The sequence below is a fragment of the Oreochromis aureus genome, linkage group 14 (genome assembly GCF_013358895.1).
Source record: "Oreochromis aureus strain Israel breed Guangdong linkage group 14, ZZ_aureus, whole genome shotgun sequence".
In the NCBI taxonomy this organism is placed as follows: Eukaryota; Metazoa; Chordata; class Actinopteri; order Cichliformes; family Cichlidae; genus Oreochromis; species Oreochromis aureus.
The window spans coordinates 679,399-703,275 of NC_052955.1; the positions used below are offsets into that span (position 1 = coordinate 679,399).

The window sequence follows — 23,877 nt, forward strand, 5'->3', positions numbered from 1 at the left end:
TTCTTGGGGCAACTGTAACCACATTATTTCCTTAGGGATTAATAAAGTATTCTGATTCTGATTGTTTCAGGATGACCTGCCATTATCCAATGACACATCTGCTTACCTGTATCATTTGTTCGTTTCTCCTCCTCTTCTTTTCTCTTTTTCTAAACTGAGGACCTGATGGCTTTGAACTTTTCTTGTCCATCTTCCACTGGTTTTAATTTTGCACTCCAGTATGAACACCCATCCCTCAACCAGAGGATCACCACAACATAACCTAATAGACCTACACCTTAGTTCACAGATTAACTTTGTCTAGGGCAGGGTCGGCAACCCATGCGGCTCCGGAGCCGCATGCGGCTCTTTAGTCCTTAAAGTGCGGCTCCAGCGTGGTTTGGGCAAATAAATTAGAAGTATTTAGCTGAAGTGTATTTTATTTATGTTAGTTCTTTTTAACTCGTAGTTCTAAATTGGAAGATTATTGTGATTTTGAAATATAAAAATAAAATTATATTCTATTATTTTTTCATCGTCAAAATAAGCGTCACATTAGCAGAAGCCGGTGTACCCGCTTGAAACGCGGTGCATTTATCGAGACTTTCAACCCCAGGTAGGCCAATTATGGATCTTCGGATCCACATTATGTCAGCAGCTGTTCTCCACCGTGAACTATGTTAAAGACAAACACCGTGAGTAAACTGACTTCGTATAGCCCTGATTTGCGGACTCTGTGCGCAGAGGTTCAGGAGCAGAAGTCCCATTGTAAACAAATCACGGCGGACCCGACGATGTTTCCATGAGCATGCTTTTGAGCATCTCTTTATTGAGCACTTTTCACACACACGGTTGCTGTACATACAGCCGGCTGTAGCCTTTCAGCTCACAGCCCAACATACACCACCAACAACACAACAGCACAGATAGCGCAGACGTAAAGGCAGCGAGGCGTGATTGCGGGTGTCGCTCAGGTGCGTCCGCCTCCCCTGCAGCGGCGCTGCAAACCACGCCCGCCGCCGCGCATTAACCAGGTAAAATACATATTTAGGCAGAATTTTGCAAATATCTATTTTTCATTTTTCAGCAGCATAGTGCTTTTTTCCAATTATTTTTAAGAGTCAGGTCAAGGCTCCAACAGCCCAAAGGCGATATAAGGGTGGCGGCTGACAACAGTTTTTGTTTGCTACATGGATCATTTTAGTTCAGCTGGGTGTCTTTCCTTTTGTTATATTTCTTTAAGAGTTCAAAATGTGTTAATTACATAAATGAAATGTAATTTTCTCTGTAGCACTTCATGGATTTCATAAGCAACACACCTTAGTTGTTCACACAAAGCACAAAGGTAAAAAACAATATATACAGTGTTATCTTCATTTTAGATGTCAAAAGTATTTGCGGCTCCCAGTGTTTTCTTTTTGCGTGAAAACCGGGTCCAAATGGCTCTTTGGGTGTAAAGGTTGCAGACCCTGGTCTAGGGTGTATTTCTGGGATTTCACACAACCCAGGATTCAAATCATGAATACATAATGGGCTTGGATTTACAACATTATGAATGAAATGTGCTCTATTTGGAAGCAGCAGGCCCCTCCCTTTCGACGGGTTATGTGAGACTTTAAATCCTCAAACTGTAAATTATAAATTTTAATTGTTATTGATCCCTTTACCCCGAGTCCTAAAGTGTATATTTATTTTCTTACTCTTCTTATATTTATTGTTCGTTTATTTGCACTGCTGTAACTGGAGCCTCGTCGTCTCGTCTCTCTATATACTGGACTGTATGTAGCAGAGATGACAATAAAGTTTACTTTGACTTCAGCAGCGCGCAGGCGCACCGAGGGCTCTCGCGCTCAGTTTTCGTGTATAGAATTTCGAAAAAACATCGGTGCAAATTATAAGTCTGTATCATAATGTCCGGTGTTTTCGTGTTTGTTGTTTTGTTTTTATTTTGTTTTATTTTGCGAGTTGGTTATTAGATGCTGCTCCAGCCAGCCAGAGAATCCCCCGCCGCCCCGCCCTCTCCTCCCTGTGCCGCAAGCAGCAGGCGCACCTCGCAAACGGAGGGCGCCCTTACTCCCAGCAAATGGGCGATAGAAAACCGATCGGTGCCTATGACATTCCCAATATGCGCTGGCTGCCGTCGGGGCAGCATGAGTACGAGCATTTTTTTTTTATTATTATTATTTTGCCGATGCCCGTGATGCCGCCCCCCATCACGATGCCGCCCCGGGCAACCGCCCGTGTCGCCCGTATCTAAAACCGCTACTGGTGGTGGTACTACAGTAATGTAACAGTAGTATTAAGTATTACCGTGGTATTAGTAGTATTACACTAGTACTAAAATATAGTGGTATAGTGTATAGTGATGCCAGTAGTTCTACATAATACTGTTGTAATGTTACAGCAGTACTAGTAATACTACAGTAGTATTACAGCTGCACTATAGCAGTACTAAAGTAGTAGTACTGCAGTACTAGTAATACTAGTAATTCTATTCTACTAATTCTATTCTATTCTATTCTACTACAGCATTGCTCGCTTCGACTTCTTGTCCAGCGCCGCAGTGCGCATGCTCCGGCCTGGACTTAAGGGTGGGAGTTAGCCGTTAGCACCGAGCTAACAGCCGGAGCGTGTAATGGCGGCCTCGGTGTTGTTGGGCTCTGCGGACAGCGCCGGACTCAGCTTCACCGTCGGGGGCGGCGGCACCGGGAACAGTAACGGACTGGGCCCAGCGGGCCCGGCGCCCTGGAACCGTTCTCTAGACCGGGCGCTGGACGAAGCCGCGGCCACCGGGAGCTTGAACCTGAGCGGCAGGAAGCTGAAGGAGTTCCCTCGGAGCGCCGCCAACCACGACCTGACCGACACCACCAGGGCCGGTGAGTGAAACGCACCGGCGGCGGGCCGTTTAGAGAGGGCCGCGGGCGGTGCGTTAGTCCGGACTGCTTCAGGGAAGTCGGGTTTGAGGCTGCGGGTAGGCTGGGACACCGTCAGGCCGGTGTTGTGACAAACATGGAGCCCATAAATCGGCACTGTGTCGGGGTTCCGCCGCCTTTACCGGGCTCTCCGAGCGGAGAGTACCGGCGCGGACAGGCAGTCACGGTGAATCCGGGGACCGAGCCCGCCGGCAGAGGCTTTTTGTACCGGACGGTTCGGGTCTGAGCCCGGTTAGATAGCATGTTAGCAGGGTTAGCGCGGTTACCTGGGTGCCCGCCGCTGGGTTTAAGGCTGCGGTTAACGTCTCTCACTGCGGCTCACCGCGGGGAGGCTGAGAGGTTGTCACCTGATCTCAGAGGTGACGGCTCGTGCCGCTTCACCTGCCAGCTTGTTTGTTAGCATGTTAGCTCTACCCCCGACACCCTGTAAACACTGCGGAGGAGGTGTGCGGGGTCACCAGGGCGAGGGGAGCCTGACCACCGGGAGGGGGGGGGCTGAAGTCAGAGACGGGGCCCAAAGGTGACCACACACCTGGCTGGCTTTGTTTTGTTCGTCTCTGATTAGATAACGAGCCAGGATGACCCAGAGGCGGCTCCGCTCACCCGGGCCGGTGTGGCGAGGAAAACAAATGCACAGAACAAACAGCATTGATTGTCGATCAGCTGATCGAAACCCGCCATGCTGATGCTGCACGTGCTCATTTCATTCACACTAAATTACACCCAAACCGATATTCGCTGTACGTAACCTGCAATGACGTCACAGTTTAAGGTGTTTGATTGGGTTTCGTCATCTTCCTGGACACACTCGGGAAGCACGAGACCGGAAACAAACAAACACGAGTGTTTCGCGTGTGTGACAGGAACTGAGTGAGTACTACCGCCCAGGTGCGATGCTTGACCAGACTTATGTTGGATGAGGTGGGAGACTGCTTGCAGGATTGTCTCAGCATAACAAATGCTTCGTAGGGCAGAGGCGGTTTCTGTGAGCCATACCTGTCCAGGCTCCTCCTCTCTCTGAGCTGAGGCTTCACAGCTGCTTCATGGTCACATGATCCTCAGCGACCTCAGTGCGGTCCTCCTCAGCTCACTCCGTATCTCTGCTTTACAGTCACAACATCGCCTATCTCAGAGTATCTCACATTCCTGTGTGTCCAGAGTGGGCAGATACCAAGCGTTCCCTCAAACCCTCGGGGCCCTGCGGCCCTCGGAGGTTGGTTATGTTCCTGCATGTGTGAGCTCCGTATGTGCGCGGGTCACCAGCAGCTTCATTCAGTATGTTAAAGCTGCTGCTGATCAGTCTCTGAGCTCTGTGTTTGTATGTGAGAGGACACTGAAGCTCTGCTCAGGAACACGTGTGTGTGATCTCAGGTTAACCTGTACCGTGTGTGTGTGTGTGTGTGTGTGTGCGCAGATCTGTCTCGTAACCGGCTGTCGGAGCTTCCTCTTGAGGTTTGTCTCTTCGTGTCTCTGGAGAGTCTGAACCTGTACCAGAACTGTCTGCGCTCGCTGCCTGACGGCCTGCTCAACCTGCAGGCGCTCACCTACCTGAACCTCAGGTAACACACATACACACACCTGTGCAGCTGTGTGCCTCAGGTCTGTTTCATGTATTACGAGCTCCACACTCTGTCAGACGGCACCAAACAGGAAGTCCTCAGACATGTCCTCACCTTGTGGCGTGCTTTGCTGTGGGTGACCTGTGGGTGCTGCTCACTGAACCGATTGCCTGAATGCTTCTGATTTTATTGGTCGGAAACTATGAAGCTCACTTTTGGTTTCATTAGCAGGACCAGAAGGAACCTGGAAACGTCTCCTCTCCTTCTTCCTCTCTGGTCTTTGTTGTCTTTCTTGTCTTCTTTTTGTGCCGTTTTCATCTTTTCTTCGTCTCATTCTCTTTTGTCTCGTAGTCCTCTTCCTCTGTTCTCTGTCACATGCACACTTGTCACGTTTACCGATGACAGCTGGATGCCTGTGTCTCTGACCCCGCCCCTCTCTCAATGCCCCTCAACACAGTCGGAACCAGCTGTCGGTGCTGCCCCCTGTTGTCTGCGGCCTCCCTCTGAAGGTTTTGATCGCCTGCAACAACAAGCTGGTTTCTCTGCCGGAGGAGCTGGGTCAGCTGAGGCACCTCACCGAGCTGGTCGGTCCTCTCACGCCGCACATCAGCATCCTCGCTGGCCAATCACAGCGCTTATTGATTATGGTTATCTTTGATCACCCACAGGATGTGAGCTGCAACGAGATCCAGACTCTGCCTGCTCAGGTGGGTCAGCTGGAGGCTCTAAGAGACCTGAACATCAGGAGAAACCACCTGGTCCGACTGCCACCAGGTACACACACACACACGCACGCGCGTGCGCGAAACAATGGCGATGGCTGTATTCATAGCCTGGAGTCTGCGCTCCCTGTTACTTATTGATCACTTATTGTTTCTGTATCAGACGATCAGCCGACTCAGGCCCTGATAAATGACTGCAGGTTAAATTGGAATAAAACACCCGGATCCAGCTGTCAATCAAAGCTCCTCTCATTGAGCTGTCAGTCAGCCCGCGGCAGAGGGCGTGGCTCAAATCAGACTAACCCACTGATGAGTCTGGTGCTCCTGTTTAGCGTGAAGCTCCTTGTGCACGTGCAGACGGGTGGCGTTTCCTGTTATCTTTCCAAAGAGCTGCTCTCTCTCACAGCTCAGTCGCCGCCACATTTCTCTGCTTGTCTCGACTCGTCTGTGAAATCCTGAGCGAGTTGAGACGGCGAGTCAGATTTAGGTTTTTTACAGCTGAGGAGTAAAATCCCAGAACAGGCGATCCACAGTTTTCACCTGACGTCAGAGCTACGGGGACACACCCACCCAGCAGGTAAAAACAGTACAGCAGTCGTTTGCACGTCTTCGAGTTTAACAGAATGGCAAATCGCACCGATCGCTGCCGCTCCACAGAGATCTCGGCGGTCAGCGCGGCTCGTTTAAACTCCTTTACCCACCCAGATCAAAACCACACATTGCGGTCAGTCCCGGCAGCAGTGCGAGGCGATACTCCACGTCACGTTCAGGGGTCTGATAAAGCTGCATGGGCGCAGTGGGGATCCCCAGCAGCCATGGGCCATGTGCAGTACCACCGACTGTCCACTAGTGGCCGTTGTGAGGGAGGAATGCTTTGCCAGGGCAGCGAGTCGGTCACGTGACTTTGGGTAACGGACCGATCATTTCAGGGTTTTCAGCGCAGCGCGTTGGTTAGTACTGTTGCAAGAAGGTCCTAGGTTCCACTGCACCATGTGGGCGGGGCCCGTGTCTGCATGGGGTCTGTTCAGGCACTCCGACTTCCTCCCACGGTCCACAGACGGGCAGTGAGTGGGGTTAGGTGAACTGCAAATGGTCTCTGTTAGCCCTGCAACAGACTGGCGACCTGTCCAGGGCAGGGATAGCTCAGCAGGTAGAGGGGTCACCCCATGATCGCAAGGTCGGGGCTTCAAATCCACTCAACGACTTCCCTGAGGTACCCTTGAGCAAGCTAGCGTCCCTACACACTGCTCCCTGGGCGCTGGATTGGTGCCCACTGCTTCACTGAGTGAATAGGTTAAATGCAGAGGACTTATTTCCGTAGGGGGATTAATAAAGTTTACATTATTATTATTATTGTTATTATTATTATTATTAGTAATTAGGTGTGCCCCTCCTCTCGCCCTATGGTAGCTGGGATAGGCTCCACCCCTCCAGCACTCTGATAAGTGGAAAAGAACAGATGGATGCATAGGAAGAATAGAATAATTGAGTCATTAGGTTGTCAAACCTGGGAAGTGAAGCGTGATGGCTCGTGGAGTAATCTGATTGGTCGTCCCTGCAGAGCTGGCTGAGCTGCCTCTGGTGCGTCTCGACTTCTCCTGTAACAAAGTGACCTCCATCCCCGTCTGTTACCGCCGCCTCACGCAGCTGCAGACCATCGTCCTCGACAACAACCCGCTGCAGACCCCGCCCGCTCAGGTATGCAGGAAGTGACCTCGCAGGGGTCCCTCTGCAGGTGTCGGTTCAGAGCTAATGTCTGCTTCCTGTCTGCAGATCTGCATTAAAGGGAAAGTTCACATATTTAAGTACCTGAATCTGGAGGCCAGCAAGACGACGCCGGACCTGCCCGAGTACGACAGACGACCTCTGACCTTCAGCTCCTGGTCTGTGCTCACACACACGAACACACACACAAAACCTGCTGCTCTTTCACAATAAAAGCCTTTGACTCTCTCACTTTGCCCCATCAGTGTGGATGAGCTTTACCCCGGGCGTCCCTACGGAGCGCTCGACTCCGGCTTCAACAGCGTCGACAGCGGAGACAAAAGATGGCTGAGCAACGAGGTCACACAAACACGCAGACACAAACACGCACCGTTTGACTGTTTCGTCACGGCAGCCTTGATGTTCTGTTTTCTTTTAGTTTAATGAGTCAACGACGCGTTTCCTCCATGTTGACCCCCGACCTGTAACAGTGGAGGATTTTTACATGAACTGTGCTGTAGCTGATAAATGTGTCGTCAGTGTCATTAGCGTGGCTCACACCAGGACGAGCCCGTCAGGCATTGCTAAGCGATCAGAGAGCTGTGCCAACCCACAGAATAATAAACCCACCCATCACAGCCTGCTGGTGTTGAGTCGCTGATTTCACTCCTGCTCGAGCTCCGTTTGCAGAAACCGCGCTGTCTCCTTTGTCCAGGCCTCAGAGGAGCTGTCGGAGCTGCCGCAGAGAGTGGCCGAGATCAGCCGAGACCAGAGGCAGCGAGGAGGCGCAGCAGGAGCAGCGGCGCTGCCTAATGGCACATGTGAGCATTTCTCTGATCTCATATCAGTTTAGAGATTGAGGCGGTAAAACAAACACACCTGAGCCTGGCACACTGCTGAGGATGATGAGGATGATGAAGCCGAGCGTGTTAGTGGAAATTTGGCTCCCACTGCTTCAGCGTCATCGTTTCAGATCAGTGTGTCGTGGCTCATGGTTGGGACAGGTGAAACAGGTAGAAGTCACCTGTACAGACCTCTCCATCAGCTGGTTCGAAGTTAACGCTCCACAGCTGTCAGCCAATCAGAATCCAGAGTGTGCATGTGGTGACTGATGGAGCTGATTGGTGCTCCTCCTCTGGATCATCTCCTCCTCTGTGTGTGTGTGTGTGTGTGTGTGTGTGTGTGTGTGTGTGTGTGTGTGTGTGTGTGTGTGTGTGTGTGTGTGTGTGTGTGTGTGTGTGTGATGGGGAGTTGGAGCAGATTGACTTCATCGACAGTTGTGCGGGGGAGGAGGAGGAGGAGGAGGGGAGGAGGAGTCGCGGGGGAGGAGACAGGACCAGCCTGAGCTCTCAGTTCATGGCTTACATCGAGAGACGCATCACCAGAGAGGTGAGAGCTCCGCCCACAGGAAGTCACACCTGCGGCTCACATTCACCCCACAATTGCTTGTCGTCTTTTAACTACAGTCTTTACAGTAAGCTTTTTTACACAGACTCCTGAAAGGTCAAAGGTCGAGTCTGTCGGTGGTTTGAGGTGCAAACTGATAATTACAGATGGTGTAAAATCTTATTATGAAAACCCTGTGTGACTTCCTGTCTCTGTGCTTAGGGTTCTCCTGTGAAAAGCGGCTCTTCGAGGATGGAAGACCCGAGGAGACACAGCAGGTACGGTCCTCGCTCACCTTTATCCCACCTGACCTTTTCACTTCCTGTTTGGCTTACTGTGCCACTTCCTGTCTCTCAGGGGTGTAGGCGATAGCGCCGCGGCAGCATCTGGCTCGCATGGACAGGTAAGGCATCCTCTTACCTGTGAGGTAGAAGCTGAGCACAGCTGCGGCAGCACTGACGGTCTGTGTCCTCAGAGAGGCGGCGTGGAGAGGATGAGGAGGGAGGCGCAGCTCGCTGCCATGAGGTACGACGAGGAGCGGCAGAAGAACCGCTCGCTGCAGAGGGACAACATGAGCGGACACGCCAAGGTGCGAATGGTAGTCGCCAGTTTAACAGGTGATGGCATTTTATTGATCGCTGATCAGCTGTTATCGATCGAAACTCTGTCAATGTTTTTCAGCATAAAGCAGCTCCGAGTCCAACGAAGTCCAGTCCTGACACAGAGGTGAGTGTGTGTGTGTGTGTGTGTGTGTGTGTGTGTGTGTGTGTGTGTGTGTGTGTGTGTGTGTGTGTGTACCTCTTTGTGAACAGGTAAATAATTGACAGGTGTTGTTAAATGATGTAAAAATACTAGTTGTAATAATAGTTGGTCGGTTTTTAGCAGCACGTGCGCTCACTTTCAAACGTCTAACAAAGATAAATGAAGATGTGGAGGTCAAGGGTCATCCTGTCGGGGTCAGGTCCGTCTTGTGAGACCCAGAGCGACTCCCGCTCCCTCACTTGCTGATCTGTCCCATCTGATCAGCGCTAAGAGCAGAGCGTGTTTTACACTGTGGAGCAAAACACGCATGACCTCTGACCTCTGACATGGGAGCGATGTGGAAAATCGCTTTTCTCCCAAATATCTGACAGAAAAGGTAAAGCTGCACGACTCAGACAGCAGGTAACAATCCATTTGTTAATCGTGGTTATTAGAAGCTCGCACAGTGAGTGTAGCCCCGCCCCTGTTTAAACCACACCCCTCTTTCGCCACGCTCTCACCTGTATGTTGGTCTTTGTTAATGTGTTTGTGTGTCTGTGGTGTCTGTTTGTGCGCTCAGAACGTCTACCCCTCCCGACGCTGCACCCACACAGACGACTCCGCCCTCTTCATGGTAAGAGTATGGCCCCGCCCCCCAACAGCTACTAACTGATTTTCAAAGCAGGATCGCTCGGGTTTGTGTGCAGAAACGTTTGGAGGAGGTCGTTAAACTGCGTCCATACTGAACGTTTCCTCATCGTGTTGTTATTTTGTAAATATATTTATCAGCTGCTCAGTGTTGTGGTCTCGGCTCGAGCATGTGAAACTCGTCTCGGTGTAAATATGTTTTACGTGGATGGTTATCGGGTTAGTTTTCTGTGTTTTCATCTCGTGGTTGGCTTCTCGCTGCTGTATGAACCACGTGAACCGGCGCCACGGTCAAAGTTTTGATTGTCGTGACACGGAGGAGCTCCAGTTGAGTGACAATCTTGAATGAAGGTTAAAGGTCGAGGTGAGAACCGAGCTCTCGTTTTAGCGTTACGCAGACAGACGTGCTTCTTTCTGTGGATCGCTCTGACCCCACGCTCGATCTGATCTTCTCGCGCTGGAGCCGTGTTAGTCTGTGTTAGCAGAGCGCTCGTATTTTGAAAAAGAACACAAACCCGAGGGATTCTGAGGACTGAATCAGCATGAATACCTGTCCACCTTTCCTCAAAGCCCCACCCAGCACCACCTGTCCTGTCCCCCACACCCACCTTATCCTCTTCCTTTACCCCTTTCCTATCTACTCCTCTGAGCTCTGATTGGCTGCTGTGACTGTGGTGATGACATGCTCTGACCAGCACGCGCCGTGTGACCCTTTATAGTACTATAAAGGGTCACACGGCGCGTGCTGGTCAGAGTTGGCTCACAGCGCAGCGCTGAGGTTCAGGAGTAACCCGAGCAGCAGCGGTTACTCTCTCAGGTGCAGTTTGGTCTCTTTTCAACATCTACTTCCTGTCACTTGGTGATGTTTGTCTCCGCCCATCAGAGACCCTCAGTGTGAACTTTAGTTTAATGTCCGGCCGCTCTGCTTCTGTAGCATCACGTGTCAGCTGACCTCACTGCTCTCTAAATGTCACCGACAGTGACAGGGGCGCTCGCAAATCCTTAGAAAAACTTTATTGTCACAGCCAGGAGAACAAACACTGATCGTCTTACTGGAGCTGAAATCGTTGGACCCTGAGGTGGTTAACGCTGTGGGCGTGTCCCGTGAGCATCGGCACTTCCTGTGGAAAGACTGAGGTGGTAAAGTTTGAGCTCAGGCTGTGTTCGTGCGAAGCGTTTCCTAAACCTGGCGAGCTGTCGGAGCTTAAATTCACCGAAACAGACGATGAGCTGAAAGCACCTGCACGTCACTAACACCTGAATCTCTGCATTAACTACTTCTTCTTTTCTTCTTCTTCTTCCCCTTGTTCTTTTTTCCTCATCTTCACTTCCTCCTCAGTTTGCTCCTCCCCCTTTCTTTTCATCTCCGCCCTCGCCGCCTTCCTTCCTGTCTGTGTGCGTGTCTGTCTGTGTGTCAGTGTGTCCTGGTGTTTGAGATCGACTTTGACACAAACACGATAAAGAGGCGACCTGGCTCACACAGACAGGTGACACACACGCCTTCCACGTGTCCGTCCCTGCTGGACGCAACATTCACTGACATCACTGCTCTTCCTTTCTTTTTATTTGGCCCCTCCCCCTGTCTGTCTGTCTGTGTCTCAGTCTGTGGCTGGACTGTCTGTAGACGGCTGTTATTCTCACGCTTCTGATAGCGCCACCTCCTGTCTGCTGCAGGTACTGCACCGTGCATGCTGCACTGTGTCCACATGTTTGACCTTCAGAGTGAGGCAGTTTCTAGGGGGCGGAGTCAGCTGTTTGTCTTTACAGTATTTCATTACCAACACCAGGTGTCACTGGGCCTCATTCACAAACCTGGGACGGTCCTTTAAGGTGTCTCGCTGCACGTCGTTTCTCTTTTGTCCATTTCAGTTTCCAAAAAGTTGACAAACCAAAACAAACATGATGATGTGATGTTAACGGGGCCGAACGGCGTTGGACACGGCGGCGATCGTAGACCGGCCGTCTGTCAGGTGCTGCCTGTCCGCTGACTTCCTCCTTCTCTTTCCGTCAGCACTCAGGTCTTTTTCTTTCGATTTTCCATGAGTCTCGCCGTGTTTCAGTCAGTGTTTTTAACCACTGCCGTGGAAACCGTGGAAGCCGAGTGTCCTCTGGCGTTCTCTGTTACGCCATCGTGGCTTCCCTCCGCTTGCCCCGAGCTAAACAAGTTTCTCATTAAAGTGAGAAATGACTGCAATTCGCTGTCAGGCTGTTCATGTTTCGTGTGTGTGGTTTTGGTCATGCGTGTTCGGTGAATGAGGCCCGGTGTCCACTGCAGGATGTCCAAGTTACAGACGTCATTTCACTGTTTCAGGAAAGAAGTGGTCTCGGCCCCGCCCCCAGAGCAGCTGTTATTGTTCAGTCACATGTATCTGTGAAGAGTATCTGAGTGATTCCACTGAATGTTCATCAGTATTTTACCTGAAATGACATCATTAGCGTTGACACACCTGAGCAGCCTGCCCAGGTGAAGCTCGCTGGCTCGCACTGACCTCCAGGTGTGTCCAGGTGTGTGACTGTGTTGTGTTGTCCCACAGGGTGAGGACCGAGCTGCCCTCTCTCCTACAGGTAAGACCGACAGTTTACCGAAGACCCTCCCCCCGGTGTTTGCCTGACTCACGCTCACACCTGGATTTTTCTCTTCTTTCAGCCAATCAGTCGCCGTCTTATCCCAGCTCGGGAGGCGTAGCCTCCTGTCGAACTCCCAGTCTGCGGCCAGAGAGCTTCCTGTTCCGCCTCGGGCAGAGGGAGGAGAAGAGAAAAGGTGAGGTCCTGTGGGGGTGTGTCCTCAGCCTCACTCACCTGTCAGGTGTGCTCTGTGTGACTGCTGTTCCCTCTGTCCTCCAGGTGACGCCGCTGCTCCTCCGAGCCAGGAGGAGGCCCCCGCCGCGCCTCCTCTTGCGGGCGAGGATGTCGAGGTGGTGGAGCAGCTCAGGAAGGTGCGTACCTGGACTCACCTGGGGTGGGTTACCTTGTTCACAGGTGACTGATCGGCCCTCTCTCTCCCTCCAGAACATCGAGGCTCGTCTCAAAGTGTCACTGCCGAGCGACCTGGGAGCAGCCCTGACGGACGGCGTGGTTCTCTGTCACCTAGCCAATCACGTGAGGCCGCGGTCCGTCCCCAGCATCCACGTCCCCTCCCCCGCCGTGGTGAGTAAAGTGTTAATCTGTGCGCCGCCGCTCAGGTGTGCCCCGCTGACGGTCCCGTCTGCCCGCAGCCCAAACTCACCATGGCCAAGTGTCGCAGAAACGTGGAGAACTTCCTGGAGGCGTGTCGCCGCATCGGAGTCCCACAGGTACCATGCACACCTGAGCGATGAACCAACGACAGTGAATCCAAATGTTTCCCATCAGTCCTCCTGCCAGACGAGCCGACGCCTTTAATGAAACAGTCGAGCGACGCGCTAAGGGCCCGCCGGGGTTTTTATTAAGAGTGACCTTTGACCCCGGCTCAGAGATTTCAGACACACGGCCTCAGCCCGGGTTCGGCCTCTTCTGCCGACGCTGTCATTAAACCTCAGTCCGATTTGCAACGCCGCCGTGACTGATGGGGCGGGGCTGAGTATTCATGAACACGTGCGGTTTATTCTAAATGATGCGACTGCCCAGCGCCCACCCTGCCGCGTCCTCGCCCACGGCGTGTAAGCGGAGTGAAACGTGGGGGACAACGCGGCAGAGTGGGCGTGTCCTTGCTGGTTATAATCGTCTCCAGTTTGTCAGGCATCTTGTAGCTTGTCGCAGCACAAACCAATCAGGCTGGACGACTGATGGTGGAGTTTGAAGTTTCTTCTTCTACTAACGCCTCTCTTCCTCTCTGTCATCCTCCCACCTCTCATCGCTCCCTTCCTTCTTCCGTGCGTCTCTCCTCTGTTCTTCCTCCACCGTGTCCATCTCACCCAACACGCACGCGCTCAGGACAGTCTCTGTTCAGTGGGCGATGTCCTGGAGGGGAAAGGGGGCGGGGTTTATGCCACAGTAGAGGTGCTGCTCTCCATGGCTCCTCCCCTGGTCAGCCTGTCCCCTCAGGTCCAGCTGGCCGGCTTCGCCCTCTTTTACCTGTCCGTGATGTCGGTGCTGTGTGCCATCTACGTGCACCTGGCGCCGCACGTCTGATGCCGAGCGAGCCGAGGACGATCCCGCCAAGTTGCATGTAGCGGGCGTGAATTTATCCCAGCGACGTCCTCCTCAGAGTCTCCGTTCACCACAGTAATACCCTGGACCCGTCGCAGTACTGCCACCTTTCAGGTCACGTTAGTTTAGCACAAAAACTGGGCCGAGGAAAAGAGCCTGGCTCCGATTGGTCCGTCTTGTCTCCTGACGCATACAGCAGCGGCGCCTAGTCTGTAGACACGCCCATCTGCGGGACCTGACGCTGCTCCTGAGGCTCGTAGACGTGTTCAGGTCAAAGGTGAAGACACAGATCAGCGCAGGGCCACGCTCGCCACACGCACTCAAGTTAGAGCATCAGTCATCGGCCAATCAAATGGAAGCTGCTCTCCCATTGGCTGTGAAATCATCGTTCCTCCCTGCGGCGCGTCCTGGATAGTCTTTCTGACGCGGCCTGAAAGTCTCCAGCAGATGGGAGGCGACCGAGAGGGCGGGCGCTGTCTTTGAATCCATCGCTGTGGCCTGGAGCCGCCCTGCTCCCTGACCTCCAGATGTGGAGGACAGCTGCAGGTGGCTGCTGACATCACCAGTACAGGTGTGCGTGTCGCGGCCTCCTCGCTGATGAACAGAAACCTTTTCTGCTCACGCTGACAACGATGAACATCCAGCCCCCCGTGAGCCTTTGAGTGACCTCAGACTGGATTACAGGTGTAAACGTGAGTGACTTTAAATGACTCCAGGTGTGACTGATGCTCCGCCCAGGGAGGAGGTAGAAGGTGTGAGCCACAGCAGAGTCGAGTGTTGGAGCCAGAGGACCATGTGGCCCCTCAGTCGGACCTGGACGATCCCCCAAAGCTCGCCCTCACGCTCGCCTCCTGCCTGTTGGCGTTCTGCTCCGTGCCTTACGTTCCTTTTTTTTTTACTGTTTGAAGTGTTCAGTCGGCATCTCCCTGGAAACGACCTCTGAGCACCACATCAGCGTTTCACTTGTGGTCTGATGCTTGCAGTGACCTCCCGCGTGGCTCTCCGGTCGAAGCGTACGAACCTTCAGTGTCACTTGGACCAAGGCTCTGGAGACTCCTCCCACTGCAGAATTAGCAGCTACCCTCACAGGTGTGCAGGGTCAGCACGTAATCTGCAGGTGAAGCCAGGCTCGTCCTGGTTTCACTGCTCGAAGTGTTTCTGTAGAGGTGAAGACCTGCAGGAGCAGCGAGAGCTGCAACAGGATCCTTCAAACAGGAACTAACTGTTACTTCCTGTTTCTGTTCGCTGAGATTTTTTGGAGATTTTTGCTGTGGGTGGGTTTGGGGCCTCCACTTCCCCATCGTGGGTCAGTTGAGTCCTCGGTTGGCGCTGGTAGGTGTGGTTAGTTTTTTATTTATTGTTTGTTGGTGTCACAGGTGGGATCAGCTTCTGTGTTTGATAGAGGAACTGTAAAAATACAAGTCCCCGCCTCTTGCGGCGCTGTTTAGTCATTTGCACTCGGGTTCGATTCCCCCTCTCTCTGTGCGCAAAATTTGCTTGTTCAGGTGTGAACACAGTGATACCACACAGGTATAACCCAAAACACCCGCACCGAGTCGCACCAAATGACCTCCAGAGCGGTTGGTTTACGGCGTGAACGCGATCCAAGCTAGACGTTACCAGTCTGAGAAAATGTGCCGTAGCCACGCAGGCTGTGGAACTGTAGGTGTGCACAGGGCGGTGTGGCTAGCAGCGAGCTGGGAGATGAACCTAAAGGGGCGGTCCAAATTCATAGACCGAATGCAGCAGACAAATGTGTCCTTCATTTCCCTTGATTTGAAGGATGGGTTGGGTGACTCCTTCGTTGCCTAACCTATCCCAGCATTCCAGTTTCCAACAATGGCGGAAGCTACTAAGTTTTAATATTACTCTTATTATTCTTTCTGGGTCACAAAATAAACTTTTAACATATTTTCAGGCGAAGAATGTAGCTGTGTAAACTTCAAATGTCTGCTCAGTTTATCAAGAAATCGCATATTTGCAAAAGTGCTCCGACTTTTTTCAGAGACGTCTGTTACCCACCAGCTCGATAGCTAGCGGGGGGGTTCAATGGTCACTCGAGCCGGCAAGAGCAGCGGACTCCCGAATCATCGTTTTCAGCCCCCCGCGGTCTTTGGCTACTCAGGTTAAACATGATATATAAGTCAGTTAGATAACTTAAAAATGTTGTTGTTTGGCTTTTTCAGTGTTTTATTTGTTCCTGAGTAAATCGGTTTGGCTGAGATTAAAGTTATAGTTTTTACACAGCTGAATAAACAGACGTGTGAGACGGTCGAGAGTTTACTCCAGTGTCCTGTTATATTTTAGATAGCAAGGAGCAGACGGCTGAGTTTATTAAACTCCACCGAGACAGCGGTGACGCAGATCTGAAGGCTAGACCGTCCCATTTCACAGTCGCTCACTTCTGACCTTCTCGGTCTTCTGAGGACCCGGCCCACGTAGACCGCGAAGGCCGGGTCCTGAGGAGGACGCAGCCTATGAATTTGGACACCCCTATTCCCAGTTTCCTCGCACACTTCCTGTATTCACTGTTGTTGTTCCCACCCCAGACACATCTGGCCAATGAGCAGACTGAACTCTCCGAGCTTACAGACAAAACCAACTGCAGGTGTGAACACGCCCCAGCACAGGCTTCACCGCCATGTCTGTCGTTACATCTTTCACACTCACCGCCAGTTAGTGCTGCGCAACGAGTTAGCTATGCTGTCGCTAACCCTGCAGGCAGGAAGTGATGCTGACCTCGCCCAAATTGGGACTTGCAGCAAAGTCAAGTGAGCCAGTTCACCTGTGAGGGTGGAGGTCAGAGGCTGCGGTGCACCAGCAGGGTCACGACACTGACCTGTGATGGCCTCACCATCGCTCTTATGTCTGTGACGGTGGAAACTCAAGAAGAACAAAGAGGCATCCTGCAGTGCTGCAGTGGGAGGGCCTCAACATGGGTGGGTTTCCTGTGGCTCCGACCTGCCAGAGCGAGCCGGGGTCTCACACAGGACAGGACTGTTCTACGATGAAGAGTGAGGATGAGGATGTGTCTGAGTGTTTTGTAGACATGTGCCTCTGCTCTGTTCCCTTTAGAGCTCCATCAATAAAGTTCAGTAAAGCCGCTCGACTCCCTTGTCTGTCTTTCAAAGTCACCTGGAGGTCGTTGCCTCCTGATTGGTTTGTTCCATCGATGCCAGAGCAATGGCTGCTTTATCCTCTTCACAGAGACCTGACATCAGGTAACACAGTCAAGGTGTAAACTGATGTCAGCACGTTAATCTCATATTTGATACTCGCCTGCAAACCACCGACGCTGGACTGGTGTCCTGGTGGGAACCAGCTCCTGCCACTGCAGTGGGTCCACTGGTGTGGAGGTGTGGCCCAGGACACCTTAGCAGAGCTTCTAGCACGCGCGTTGTGAAGATGACGATATAGCAGTGCCTGCAGGGGGCACTCCCCTCTCTGTAAGCATGAGTGTGTGATCTGAGCTTCCTGACGCATTTGTGCTGCAGTCGCTGCTTTCAGGCCTCGCTGAGCTAAACTCAGAGGTTATTGTTAGTCAGGTGACCGATTAACCTCCGTGCTGCTAAACTCCCACAATTCCTAGCTGTGGGGAAGGTGTGCTGATTGGTGCGTCACCGTGCAAACGTGTTGGAGTTTAAATCTGTACATGTTTGATGGCAGCCAGCTCAAAACCGACACCTCTGCCACTGTGGCACTACACTTCCCATCCGCCTCTTGCTTCCTTCTGTCTCTGCTCCCGTCTTTGGTCCACAGCCTTTTGTTCAAAGCTCTCTCACCTGTCTGCTCCCACCTGCACGCCCCGCCCCTTGTTTCCTCCTCCTCCATCATTTTTGCCACTTCTTGTTTTCATCTTTGCGTTGCCATGGTTTCAGTTATTTTACCTGTTGATTTCGTTTTCCATCCGTTCCCCCTGCCCCTCGCTGTGTCTTCTTCTGTGGTGTTTGTCTGTGCAGAGTCAGTTGTGTCTTCCTCTTCACATCCTGGAGGAGCAAGGGCTCCCCCAGGTGGCCGTGACTGTCGGCGCTCTGCTCGACCTGGCCCCGCCCCGACACTCCAGCACCGCGGCGACCGCCACAACGTCATCAATCCCACCAGGACCGTCTGTCACCATCTAGCCATATTTGCACCCCATTGCACACGCGCAGTCATCCTCCAGTCACCAGCCAATCAGAGCTCAGCGTCTCTCAGCCCGCATGATGTCATCAGAAAGTGTCCGAAGAGCCTGCAGGAGGGGGCTGGCACCGACATGACGCCACAGTGACGGGTCTGAGCTCCTATTGGTCAGTGCTGTATGTATGGAAGCCCATTTTGGGGGGGCGCCGCCCAATGACCTCGGCTGACATGAATTTAAAAAGGTAAAAGATGAATCGAATATTTTAGGTCATGTCTGAATGGGGGGAAAAAAAACAAAAAACATTTCATATGTGAGACCTTCAGGCACTGCAGAGGTGCGGGTTCAATTCCCCACGGCCACTTCCTGCCCGCTCTCTGCTGACTAATAAAGGCTCAGTGCCCCCAAAATACAAAGTAGATTAAAACGTTCAGACATTTGCAGCGAGTGTGTTTCCATTTGTGGGCAGAAATGGGCTTCCATCCCACCTGTGCCGTCGCTCTGCAGGTGAGGGAGCAGCTGATGGGCAGTGATGGAGACGAGCCAAGCTGAACTGATCTTTACTCTCGCTGCAAGGTTTGTTAGAAATCAGCCTCTCACGGGTGGAGGTTTCGCTCTGGACCTGCTACACTCATCACATCTCACAGCGCCGCAGAGCAGACCAGAAAGGAAGGGACAAATAATGTGACCAGATTTTAATGCTGCACCTGGTGTAGGCAGAGCTAATCTACTCCACCTGTGTGTGCTGATTGTTACAAGTGATAATAATGAGTGCCTTCACCATGAAGCCACATCTGCTTGTGTTTGAGCAGCGGTCCAAAGAAAATCCTCCACGTGTGACAAGCCGAAAAAATAAAAGCTTACCACCTTTGACCTTTGACCCCTGGGTCTGAGGTAAAGAGGGTAAGATGATCATCTGATGTAAGAACAAAGAAAAATAACCCAGAGGCAAAGGGGGAGTTGGTTTATTCTACCTGTCAGGTTCTCTTGTGAATCCGTGCAGTTTAACATCTGTGTGACGTTGGTTTTACATGCAGTCGGTCACCTGTGTGGGTGGAGCTTAGAAACTAATATGCGTAATTATTGAGCCCGTGTTAAACACAGAAGACTCAAAACTATAAAACTCTGTTAGGTGGATCGTTCTGCTCATTCCAACGTTGGCTCTCACAGAGCGGCTTAGCGTGAGTCGTGTCATCCTGAGCCTCAGCTCAGCCGCTGTCTCACACAAGCCGGTTCAGCTCCTCCACCTTTAAACGTGCTTTATTCTGATTGGCTGCATCTCACAAGCAGAAGACTTGAACAGTAGATGGGTGGAGCTTCTCTCTGTGACATCACACAGATTAAGGAATAGAAAAAAACTCATAATTCCCAGTAGCTGCAGACACACTGAATTTCCTGTTTAACATGAACATTTGCCATAGAAACAGGAAGTGAGAAAGGGAAAAGCACTTTAATAAAAAAAAAAAAAAAAAGATAAGTATTTAATGTTCTCAGTAACAGCTGATTGATCAATAAAACCTGAAACTGTCCTGTCTCACACTGAGATAAAGTTGCAATGCTACTAAGGGCTAACGGAAGCTAACAGCAGTTTTGTTTTGTTGTTTAAATGACACTAATGTATCTTGTGGCTAATATAGCTTAAAGTTAATATTGGCAAAGATAAACTTATTGTAAGCTACAGTTAATGGCTATCTGTGACCTGGCTAAGATGAGTGTGCTTACTTTAAAATGATAATAGAAATAAAACTATTCCCAGATTACCCGTTGCTAACCGTGACGATTCTGGATTTGCTTCAGTCTGAAAATGTAACTGACTGTTAAGGCTAACACTATTAAAACAGAATAAATGTGTTCAATCACGCCGATCATGCTAGTCATGTTTGCAGGGAGAGAGGCGTAGCAGTCTGTTAACTAGCTGCTAGCTGGGAGACTAGCTTGAAATAGGTAGCTATAAAAGTATCGTGATGAGTTCAGAGTTAACATGAACTACAGCTAGGAAGTGGCCTAAGCTAACGAGTAAGCAGTAATCTAAAATTGAATAGGCTCTCTGCTAACTCTGCGTAAGACTATAATAAGACTAACTTTATGAACTGTTAGATTACATTACTTAATATTATATCTGACACAGCTTGAAAGATACTGACATTTCAAAAGTGTTCCGAAACTATTTTAACATGGCTAACTGGTAAAGAAAGCTAACACTAATGGTACTCTTATGTCGAGCTAACCACAGAGGGTAGCTAAGATAAAGTCAGGTGAAGCTAACAGCTTGTTTCTAATCTGAAAACAGTCGACGATGGCTTAGTTTATAGCATGATTGCTAAATGCTAATGTTACAGTATTGGGTTTGAGCATGCCCAGTACTGATATTGTCAAAGTAATTATTTATTTTTCCTTTTTGTTTTTTTTAAAGTTTATTTAGTTTTAGTTTTATTTATTTTTTTTATGCTTTTAGTTTTGCTTTAGGGGGCGGGGCCACTCTTCTGCCGCTCACCCACCTGTGAGCTACTTGCTCACAGTTAATAATAGCCCAAAAGAAGCAGCGAGGGCAAAGTGTGGTTCGGTTCGGCTCTGTTCGTCTCCATCTTTCCTTATTATGGTGGACACTTTCATCTTGCCGCTGATGAAGAGGAGGATGTCTGAACCCTGAACTCTGAATGGCAGGATGTCGTCTCTGTATAGTTTTTACTAATGTCACTGTGGTTTAGGTCAATCATGTGACCTGGCTTTGTGATCACCTGATCGGACCTTTGTCACATGTACAGATGAGGGTGATCGGGTGGTTTCTGTTGCATGCTGGGACGTTTTTCACCTTGTAAAGGTGGCCCGACTGTTGTGTACAATTATATCCTGTAAATAGAAACGTACTGATGATGCTCTGTATATGAGGCCGAAACCTGGGTGTTACTATGACAACAGAGATGTTCGTGTTGCCATGGCAACCATGGGGGGGTTCTTCTCCTGTCAGTGAAGTAAGCAAACCGCTGCTGTACTGTAATTTTATTTATAAAAGTTTGTCCTGACAACAGTGATCAAAGCGATACCTGCTTAGCGTCTCACTCCAACTGGAGCTCCAAAAGGCTCCAACTGCACAAACACAGTCAGGAGGTGCAGTTCAGGTGAAGCAGACTGCTAGCAGCTATAGCCGCCTGTGTCACCATCCACCTTTCAGTCAGAAGCCACGCCCCTAATAATGCAAACAGGTGTCATGAATGGGCCGGACAGTTTGTGTATCAGGCTGTAAACGTGTGTGGGGCTGACTCACTGCTGCCTCTGCTGGACATTAGAGGAACTGCAGCACAGTGAGCCTGCCGTCCTACAGTGGGCATGGCCTCTGTGTACAGTGATGTCACGTATCTGAGCTGCTGCTGCTTCACTGACCGGAGGAGAAGACTGTGTTTTTAATTTAAACTGTAAAGATGAGTAAAAGGGGCTGGTGCTGTGTTCAGGTGGCGTAGGACATCAGCATGCTGACACTACACTAAACACTTGCTGAAGTCTCAGCACGAGAGCACAACTTGAACAACCTGAATTATGACAAGCAGGCTGGGCCCCGCCCCTGAACCACCTCCACCAATCAGCTCATCTTCAGTGGACTCACCTGAGACCTGAGTGAACCTGATGGGACAGGTGAGGCGGCTTAGAGGTTTCAGACAGGTGATGATGTACAAATGTTTTCTTCTTCAGGCGCTCGTCTTGTGGCAGCAGCGGGTCACGTGACGGGCTGTCAGATGGGCGGCTGTTTTTCCACTCGTGTGTTTTTGCTGTTTCAGTCATAAAATAAATATTATAGTATGGCTTTGATGCTTTTATTGTGTCAACACCACACACAGGAAGTGGTGAAAAACATGTGGCCAAAAAACGAGAACGCCATCAGCTGATTGTGTTCATACTGTAAATGTTTCCTATGTTTTCTGTTTTTCTCTCCTTGGTGGTTTTTTGTGTTTCTGTGAATAAAGTAGAAATATTTGTCACAGATGAACGTCACGTCTGCAAGTCTGTTCCCGGGTCAGGGCGCTGGGACAGGAAGTGCCATCTAATATAATATAACACCGATTCATGACTGAAAGTATTCATGACTCCATTGGACGAGCTACGACGTGTCACATCAGGGCTGTTTATGAAGAACAGTCTGACTTTACATTCTTTAATGACACGCAGTGTGTGCTCCCATTGATGCTGCAGTGTCCTGGAGTGAGGGTGTTATTAAACAGCATGGTTTATTACAGTACGTGCAGCAGTGTCCTCACAGGAAGCTCTGAGGCCCCAGGTAACATGTTGCTTTAAACGGTGTCATATCATTCCTTATCAGACGCAATAATCACACCTCCCAAATCCTTGACTCTGAATTTCACATTTATTTAAATTCAGCTTTAAGCCTAAAACTTCAAGCACTTTGGCAGCAGTGGACAGGAAGAAACCTCTGGCAGAACCAGGCTCAGGGAGGGGCGGGGCCATCTGCTGCGACCGGTTGGGGTGAGCAAAGGAAGACAGGATAAAGACATGCTGTGGAAGAGAGAGATTAATGACAGGTGAGAACAGAGAGGGCACCATCATCAGCTCACTGGGTCATTGAAAGGTTCAGATGCTGGTCAGCTGGTAAGGAGCGATGGCGCAGCCCTGATGAAGATGATGTTGATGACGAAGGTCATCTGTTTAAGGAGTGAGGTGTTGATCAGACTTCACGTGTCAGTGGGCAGGCGTGTAACCTGAGCCTCACTCACCTGCTTCACTGTGAGACGAAGCAGAGCTCTGCTTTAATGTGAGGCTGTTCCAGCTCACAGCGCCCTCTGGTGGTGACCTGACTGCCAGCTCCATGGATCATCTTTCAATGTCGAGGTGTGAAACAGAGCTGATGATTTTAGCTGTTCCAAACGCTCTTGTGATGAAAGAGTGACTTTATGGTTTCCTCATTAATGAGTGTTTATTCATCATTATATTGAAGATGCAAGAGCCAGGGAAAGAAGCAGCTTTTACTAGACAACATAGGAGCAGTAAGAAGAAAAATATACATCACTGAAAACAACAAGAATATATAATGACATCATCTTGTTGTTATGGCAGCAGGTAACAAACAGACATCCCATCAGTTATTAGCTTGTGTGTGTGTGTGTGTGTGTGTGTGTGGAGATGGGAGCGGGGGGAGCTGCACAGTCTGCCATCATCATCATCATCATGACCATCTTAGATGATGACATGAGTGGAACCCCAAAGTGTGCTTTGATTGTAACAATGACATCAGGCTCCGCCCCCTGCACTACTGAACAAAACAAAGTATGAAAAGGAAAGGAAGAGCAAAACAGTAAAGGATATAAAAAGGTCAATATATACACATAAAGTAAAGCATTAGTTAAACAACAAAAACATATTGCACACAACAGCATCTGCTGGGTGGGATTTAGTGTTGTGGAGGCTATGAGACGGAAGCCGGGCCTCAGCCTGAGTTTCACTGCTCTGGTGTCTCCTGCTGATAGCGGCAGATGGAGCAGGTCGTAGCTGGAGATGAGGGCCTCTGCGTTCCTGAGGCAGTGGAGCCGTGCAGCTCTGCGTACACACAGGGGTGATAGCACCTCACGCTGTCGCTGGGCAGCCAAAGGACATCAGCAGTTTCTGGGGAATGGTGTTTGTTCCTGGGGTGACATCGGATAAGACTCAATCCTACTTCATAGTGCAGACCTCAGGTGTCTGCAGGTGAGACAGCTGATGGAGAAGCTCAGAGAAAACAGACTGTAATCAACGTTGGAGTTCTGGGTAAACAGGTAACGCTGCCGTTCAGACCAATCACCACACAGTCACAAGTCCGCCCTCTTATTGATACAATAAAGTCAAATATTTGTATTTTAATTCAATGTCATTTCAAATCAAATCACTTTTATTGTCACATCACATGTGCAGGTACACTGGTACAGTACATGCGAATGAAATTCTTGTGTGGAAGCTTCACAAGCAACAGAGGTGTG

The 23,877-nt window shown here is 50.5% G+C and overlaps 1 protein-coding gene across 2 annotated transcripts; it reads left to right on the forward strand.

Annotated features, from left to right (window-relative positions):
* Window positions 1-2,542: 2,542 nt before the first annotated feature.
* Window positions 2,543-21,895, forward strand: lrch3 (leucine-rich repeats and calponin homology (CH) domain containing 3). 2 transcript variants are annotated; one of them, XM_031758999.2, is made up of 20 exons: window positions 2,544-2,855; window positions 4,327-4,471; window positions 4,929-5,055; window positions 5,140-5,245; window positions 6,755-6,891; window positions 6,967-7,076; window positions 7,164-7,257; window positions 7,613-7,718; window positions 8,141-8,286; window positions 8,506-8,561; window positions 8,641-8,686; window positions 8,759-8,872; window positions 8,965-9,009; window positions 9,605-9,658; window positions 12,207-12,237; window positions 12,320-12,433; window positions 12,517-12,608; window positions 12,682-12,819; window positions 12,888-12,965; window positions 17,760-21,895. In XM_031758999.2, exons 1-20 carry the CDS (start codon window positions 2,615-2,617, stop codon window positions 17,919-17,921), a joined length of 2,142 nt encoding a protein of 713 aa, XP_031614859.2. In that variant the 5' UTR covers window positions 2,544-2,614; the 3' UTR covers window positions 17,922-21,895. The 2 variants fall into 2 exon arrangements, with proteins under 2 accessions (XP_031614860.2, XP_031614859.2); XM_031759000.2 differs by lacking the exon at window positions 9,605-9,658 and having other exon boundaries at window positions 2,543-2,855.
* The last annotated feature ends 1,982 nt before the right edge of the window (window positions 21,896-23,877 follow it).